The following is an 8,115-nucleotide window of genomic DNA, read 5'->3' on the forward strand; positions in this document are numbered from 1 at the left end:
ACAGAGAGAGATACAGAGAGAGACGGAACACAAGCAGGGGGAGTGGGAGAGGGAGGAGCAGGCTTTCTACTGAGCAGAGAGCCCGTTGTGGGGCTTGATCCCAGGACCCTGGGACCATGACCTGAGCCGAAGGCAGATGCTTAACGACTGAGCCACCCAGGCACCCCTCTTTCTTTTTTTTTAATATTTCAAGTTTTTATTTAAATTCTAGTTAGCTAACAAATAGTGTAATATTAGTTTCAGGAGTGGAATTTAGTGATTCATTACTTACATACAACACCCAGTGCTCATCACGAGTGCCCTCCTTAATCCTCATCACGCATTTGATTCATGCCCTGCCCACTTCCCCTCCCCTAACCCTCAGTTTGTTCCCGATAGTTAAAAGTCTCTCTTATGGTTTGCCTCCCTCCCTCTCTTTTTTCTTCTTTCCCATATGTCCATCTGTTTTGTTTCTTAAATTCCACATATGAGTGAAATCATGTGGTATTTGTCTTTCTCTGACTTACTTTGCTCAGCACAGTACACTAGCTCCATCCATGTCTTTGCAAATGGCAAGATTTCATTCTTTCTTATGGCTATCATATTCTATGATATATATGTATATATATATATATATATGTATATATATATATATATATGGTAAATACCACATCTTTTTTATCCATTCATCTGTCGATGGACATCTGGCTCTTTCCATGATTTGGCTACTGTGGACATTGCTGCTATAAATGTCAGCGTGCATGAGCCCCTTTGCATCTGTGTTTTTGAATCCTTTGGGTAAATACCTAGTAGTGCAATTGCTGGGTCATAGGGTAGTTCTATTTTTAACTTTTTGAGGAAACTCCATACTGTTTTCCAGAGTGGCTGCACCAGTTTGCATTCCCACCAATAGTGTAGGAAGTTTCCCATTTCTCCGCATCCTCACCAACATCTGCTGTTTCCTGTGTTGTTAATTTTAGCCATTCAATAGATTTCTGTACACTGATTTTGTATCCTGCACCTTTATTGAATTTGTACCACTTCTAGTGATGTTTTTGGTCAGAGTCTTTTGGGTTTTATACATAGAGTATCATGTCTGCAAACAGGGAAAGTTTGACTTCTTCCTTACCTATTTGGATGGCTTTTACTTTTTTTGTTGTCTGATTGTTGAGGCTAGGACTTCCAGTGCTTTGTTAAATAACAATGGTGAGAGTGTACATCCCTGTCTTTTTTTTTTTTTAAGATTTTATTTATTTATTTGACATTGAGAGAGACAGCGAGAGAGGGAACACAAGCAGGGGAAGTGGGGGAGGGAGAAGCAGGTTTCCCGCAGAGCAGGGAGCCCGATGTGGGGCTCGATCCCAGGATCCTGGGATCATGACCTGAGCGGAAGGCAGATGCTTAACAACTGAGCCACCCAGGTGCCCCTGGACATCCCAGTCTTATTCCTGGCTGCAGAGGAAAAGCTCTCAGATTTTCCCCATTGAGGACGATGTTTGCTGTGGGTCTTTCACATATGGTCTTTAGGATGTTGAGGTATGCTCCCTCTATCCCTACTTTGTTGAGGGTTTTTATCAGGAATGGATGCTATACTTTGTCAAATGCTTTTTCTGCATCTAATGAGAGGATCATGTGGTTCTTATCTTTTATTCATGTGGTGTGTCACATTGATTGATTTATGAATACTGAACCACCCCTGCAGTCCAGGAATAAATCCCACTTGATGGTGGTGAATAGTTCTTTTAATGTACTGTTGGATTCAATTTGCTAGTATCCTGTTGAGAATTTTTGCATCCATGTTCATCAAGAATATTGGTCTGTAATTATCCTATTTAGTGGGGTCTTTGTCTGGTTTTGGAGTCAAAGTAATGCTGGTCTGGTAGAATGAGTTTGGAAGTTTTCCTTCCATTTCTGTTTTTTTGGAACAGTTTGAGAATAGGTATTAACTCTTTTTTAAATGTTTGGTAGAATTCCCCCGGGAAACCATGTTGCCCTGGCTTTTTGTTTGTTGGGAGATTTTTTATTACTGATTCAATTCCTTTGCTGATTATCAGTCTGTTCAAATTTTCTATTTCTTCCTGTTTCAGTTTTGGTAGTTTATATGTTTCTAGGAATTTATCTATTTTTTCCAGATTGCTGTTTGTCGGCATGTAATTTTTCATAACATTCTCTTATAGTTTCATTTCTATGGTGTTGGTTGTAATCTCTCTTCTCTTATTCATAATTTTACTTATTTGGGTCCTTTCTCTTTTCTTTTTGATAAGTCTGGCTAGGAGTTTTTTGATTTTATTAGTCCTTTCAAAGAACAAGCTCCTAGTTTCAGTAATCTGTTCTAGTCTTTTTTGTTTGTTTCTGTCTCATTTGTTTCTGCTCTAATCTTTAGTATTTCCCTTCCGCTTTAGGCTTTAGGCTTCATTTGCTGTTCCTTTTCTAGTTCCTTTAGGTGTAAGATTAGGTTGAGTATTTGAGATTTTTCTTGCTTCTTGAGGTAGGCCTGTACTGCTATATACTTCCCTCTTATGATCATCTTTGCTGCGTCCCGCAGGTTTTAGACTGTCCTGTTTTCATTTTCACTTGCTTCCATGTATTTTTTTTTTCTTTAATTGCCTGGTTGACCCAGTCATTCTTTGGTAGATTGTTCTTTAACCTCCACGTATTTGTGGTCTTTCCAAATTTTTTCTTGTGGTTGACTTCACGTTTCATAGTGTTGTAGTTGGAAAATAGGCATTGTATGATCTCAGCCTTTTTGTACTTTGTTGAGGCCTGATTTGTGACCCAGTATGTGATCTATTCTGGGGAATATTCCATGTGCACTCAAAAAAGAATGTGTATTTTGCTTCTTTAGGATGAAATGTTCTGAATATATCTGTTAAGTCCATCTGGTCCAGTGTGTCATTCAAAGCCATTTTTTCCTTGTTGATTTTCTGCTTAGATGATCTATCTATTGATATAAGTTGGGGGTTAAAGTCCCCTACTATTATTGTATTATTATCAATGAGTTCTTTATGTTTGTTATTAATTGTTATATATATTTGGGTGCTCCCAAGTTGGGGGTATAAATATTTACAATTGTTAGATCATCTTGTTGGATAGACCCCTTAACTATGATATAGTGCCCTTCTCCATTTCTTATTACAGTCTTTGGTTTAAAATCTAGTTTGTCTGGTACAAGTATGGCTACTCTGGTTTTCTTTTGACATCCATTAGCATGATAGATGGTTCTCCATCCCTTCACTTTCAACCTACATGTGTCTTTAGGTCTAAAATGAATCTCTTGTAGGCAGCATATAGATGGTCTCTTTTTTTTTTTTTATCCTTTCTAATACCCTATGTCTTTTAATTGGAGCATTTAGTCCATTTATATTCAAAGTGATTATTGATAAATATGAATTTAGTGCTATTGTATTATACCTGTAAAGTCGTTGTTTCTGGAGATTTTCTCTGTTCTTTTCTAGTCTTTGTTGCTTTTGGTCTTTCTTCCCCACTCAAATAGTCCCCTTTAATATTTTTTGCAGGGCTGGTTTAGTGATCACGAACCCCTTTAGTTTTTGTTTGTCTGGGAAACTCTTTATCTCTCCTTTTATTCTGAATCGTAGCTTTGCTGGATAAAGTATTTTTGGCTGCATATTTTTCCCACTCAGCACATTGAATATATTATGCCAGTCCCTTCGGGCCTGCCAGGTTTCTGTGGATAGGTCTGATGCTAAATTTATTTGTCTTTCCTTATAAGTTAGGGATTTCTTTTCCCTTGTTGGTTTTAGGCTTTTTTTTTCTTATCTCTGTATTTTGCAAATTTTACTACAATATGTCTTGGTGTTGGCCTGCTTTGGTTGATTTTGATGGGAGTTCTCTGTGCCTCCTGGCTATGGATGTCTGTTTCCTTCTCCAGATTAGGGAAGTGTCCAGGGACTCCTGGGTGGCTCAGCCGGTTAAGCGTCTGCCTTTGGCTCAGGTCATGATCCCAGGGTCCCGGGATCGAGTCCTGCATCAAGCTTCTTGCTCAGCAGAGAGCCTGCTTCTCCCTCTGCCTGCTGCTCTCCCTGCTTGTGCTCACTCTCTCTCTCTCTAACAAATAAATAAAATCTTAAAAAAAACCCAAAAACACAGATTAGGGAAGTGTTCAGCTATAATGTTCTCAAAGAAAACTTCTGCCTCTTTTTCCCTCTCTTCTTCTGGGACTCCTATAATTTGAATGTTATTATGCTTTATGGAGTCACAGAGTTCCCTAAGTCTACATTTGTAATCCAGTATTTTTCTTTCCCTTTTTTTCAGCTTCATTATTTTTCATAATTTTATCTTCTATATCATTGACTCATTCCTCTACTTCTTCCACGCTTGTGGGCATTACATCCTGTTGGTTTTGCATCTCAGTTATAACAGTTTTTACTTCTACCTGACTAGTTTTTAGGGCTTCTATCTCTGCAGTAAGAGACTCCCTGGTGCCTTCTATGCTTTTCTCAAGCCAGCTAGTATCCTCATGATTGTTGTTTTAAATTCTGGATCAGGCATATTACTTACATCTGTTTCGATTAGACCCCTGGCCATGACCTTTTCTTGTTCTTTCTTTTGGGATGAATTCCTTCATCTTGGAATTTTGACTAGGTCTCTGTCTTCTTCTTCTGCCTGTTACGTTTCCTGCTCCTGAGAGTAATGGCTTTAAGAAGAGGTAAATCCTGTCCAGGGCCTGGCACTTCAGGAAGTGTCTCTGATGTATGTTGTGTGCATTCTGCTGCTGTGTTTTGGCTGCTCTTTCCCTCGGGTTAGTCCTCTGCAGAGTTTCTCCTTGCCTGCAGTGGGGAGTGTTTAAGCCTTGGCCAGAGTGTGCTGAGTTTTAACTAGGTGCGCCCTGGTCTGCTTGTTAAGAGAGGTCTGATCTTATTTTCACTAGAGCTGAAGTTTTGCAGCAGTCTATGGTCAGTAGGCTTGGTGTGTGTGTATGGGGGTGGGACACACTTGCCCCCATACAGAAGCACCTGTACAGTGCAGGGGGGGAGGGGCTTGGCATAAGTGGCTCAGGTCTCCACTGGGCACTGTGCTGCTCCCTGAAGTTAGTCCACACTGATCGGCAAAGGGAAAAAAATGGTACCAGCCCACTCTCTCGTCCCCAGAGAGGGGCGTTTGCACTCATGATGTCCAGGAAGCCCTCACAGAAGAGTGAACAATCTCCCCTCTTGTGCCCCAAGTGTCCTGCAGATTGCTGCTTTCATCCCATCTGTGTCTGGGCCGTCTGCCCACCTGGCAGCTCAGTACACCTGTATTTTATCTCAGGCATGACAGTTGAGTTTCAAAACTCCAGATTTTAGGGACCAGGTGTGGCATGGATCCACACTGCTCCTCTGGGGGAGGGTCTTGGCAGGCTGGATCTGATGCAGATTTGTCCCAGAAGGTCAGTCACATCAATGTGCAGGAATTGGAGTTTAGAGGAACGTACAACAAAAACAACAGCAACAACAAGCCAGCATCTAGGTTAGCTGCCCTCAGGGGGTGTCATTGTTCCTATGCTAATGAACAGGGCAGTTCAGTGCGCCCACTGGCTCTCTTGTCCCTGAGAAGTAATGCCACCTCTCCCAGATGCACTTCAAGAAGGGGAACTGTCTCTCCCAGTGGGGCCCAGGGGATCCTGAGAGCACCCTGCCCACTCCTGGGCCTCTGTCCTCCTCCACAGGAGCACGGCTATACTTGCCCGGCTCCACACTGGCCACAGCACAGACTTCTAACACTTCAGACTTTGAGCTCCACTGGTTGTAAAAACTAATGGTAAGTAGCCCCTCCTGTTTTCCCAGCCAATGGTTTTGGGAAAGTGTTTCTTCTGCACTGCTCTGTGTCTCTCTCTCTGTCTTTCTCTCCTCTCTCCAAGATCAGGACTCTCTCCCCTCTGCAACACTAGTGATTCTTTTCTCCCCCAAACTATGTCTCTGCATCTTCTACCTTCCACAATGTGGTCTTTCTCTCCTTCTAGTTGTGTAGTTTGTTCTTCCAGTCCTCAGATCAATTTCTTGGGGGTTCAGAATGATTTGATATTTATCTAGCTGTGTTCAAGGGACAAGGCAAACTTAGGGTCCCCTTTCTACTCCACCATCTTAACTCCTGTAACAATATTTTCAACTATCACAAAATTGCATGAGAAAAATCTAGTAAATGAGAGCAGTTGAGTAATTGGATTCATAAATGAATTCAAACAGATTTCTTTGGGTAAAGGGTCTGAACCTGTGAGCAAAAGACAATAAGATTTAAAAAGTGGGCAGTTCCAAAGGAAAAAAATAAAAATAAGATTTGGGGAAGATATAATCAAAGTAAGACTCTACTGATTACCAAGTGTTATAACAACAGATCTATCTGCAATTCTTTATGGGGCCATTCCTTTTGCATAGCAGCTGGGTTACAAGTATTCCCATAACTGCTGCCCTTGTAGGTCCCTGGCACCAAATCATAAACAAATATTGGTTGTGTTCACTTATATTTACATGCCAATCCCTGCCATCATTTTACAGATGGGCAAGAGGAAGCTTAGAGAAGTCATATAACTATTCTAAGTCCACTGAAATTAGTTCTTCAACAAATATTAGACATTAGCTCTTATAACTCAGGGTCTGGAGTGTTTCCACAATTCTGTATTACTATATGCAAACTCTATCAAGGACTGAAGGGACATAGAATTCTTTTTTTTCTTCTGATTTTCCATACTTCATTATTGATGGTGTGTTTGATGCTTATTCATCCTTCATCCCGCCAACAGATTCTGAGAGTTCAGTCCACTTTGGTGTCACTCTTCATAAAGCACAAGATGCCATATAAAGAAAACATGGCTTAGATGCCCTGAAATTGCTTAGAGTCATGTTCCCTTGAAATGTGATGGAACTATCCTGCTAATTGACTCTCTCAAGACCTCCTTTACCTTTTCATTCCTCAAGCTGTAAATGAAAGGGTTCAGAAGAGGGGTCACCATTGTGGTGAGGACAGCCGTCACTTTATCAAACTCCAGCGAGTGGCTCTGGCTGGGCCTCACGTACATGAAGATGTTGCTCCCGTAGGCAATGGACACAACCGTGATGTGAGAAGCGCAGGTGGAAAAGGCCTTCTGACGGCCTTGGGCTGAGGGGATGTGCAGGATGGTAGAGATGATGTAGGTATAGGACACAGTGGTGAATACCAGTGAGGTCAGAAGGACAAGGGAGGATAAGAGGAAGCTTATCATCTCAATGAAATGAGTGTCTATGCAGGCCGCCTGCAACAAAGGGGCAATGTCACAGAAGAAATGGCTAATTTCTCTATAACAGTAGGGCAGTCTGGACACCACAATARTTGGRCACAGCAYTGAAAAGAAGGCCCCTACCCAGCAGCCCAGAACTAGCAGGAGACAGACCCTGCCGTTCATGATGATGGTGTAGCGCAGGGGGTTACAGATGGCCACGTAGCGGTCAAAGGACATCACCGCCAGGAGGATAAACTCCACTGTCCCCAGAAAGAAGTAGAAATAAATTTGAGTGATGCAGCCAGCAAAAGATATGGTTTTTTTCTCTTCTAAGAGACAAGTTAGCAACTTTGGGGTAATAGTAGTTGTGAACAAAATGTCCAAAAATGACAAATTACTAAGGAAGAAATACATGGGTGTTTGGAGATGATTATCAGTCCATATTACAGAAATGATGACAATGTTTCCTGTTATGGTGAGCATATAAACCAGCAGAAGAATGACAAACAGCAAGATTTGAAGTTCTTGGATGACAGGAAAGGAGACCAACGTGAATTCAGTCAAGGTACTCTGGTTTCTCAGAGCCATTTCTACCGGAGGGGTGAAGAAACAAATGAAGAGAAATAGAATAGTTTAAGATCTCTTCCAAATTTTGCTAGAGAGAACATTCAAGACGGTGGAGTCCCAGTCCTCTCTCTGACTGTATTATGTGGCCTCTAGCAAATCAAATTACTTTGCTTCGCCTCTGTTCCCATCCTCATAGTTGATGGGTTGGAAAAAATATTTCTGTGGTCCCTTTAAACTTTAGTTTTTTGATTTCTATTACATGCATATATTTCTTCTCTTTATTTCCTTAAATCCAAATCTGTTCAAGCTAACTGAAGTGTATAATTAACTGAAATTCACTCAAGTCATTCTGAACATGTTACATTTCAATCTTTAAT

General features: G+C 41.2%; 1 protein-coding gene across 1 annotated transcript; it reads right to left on the reverse strand.

Annotated features, from left to right (window-relative positions):
- Positions 1 to 6,811: 6,811 nt before the first annotated feature.
- LOC141374584 (olfactory receptor 6M1-like) lies at positions 6,812 to 7,759 on the reverse strand. Its single transcript, XM_073904037.1, has one exon. It carries the CDS (start codon positions 7,757 to 7,759, stop codon positions 6,812 to 6,814), a length of 948 nt encoding a protein of 315 aa, XP_073760138.1.
- Between the last annotated feature and the right edge of the window lie 356 nt (positions 7,760 to 8,115).

Source organism: Callorhinus ursinus, unplaced genomic scaffold (genome assembly GCF_003265705.2).
Source record: "Callorhinus ursinus isolate GAN/ISIS: 27379988/994484 unplaced genomic scaffold, GSC_fseal_2.0 scaffold19, whole genome shotgun sequence".
NCBI lineage: Eukaryota > Metazoa > Chordata > Mammalia > Carnivora > Otariidae > Callorhinus > Callorhinus ursinus.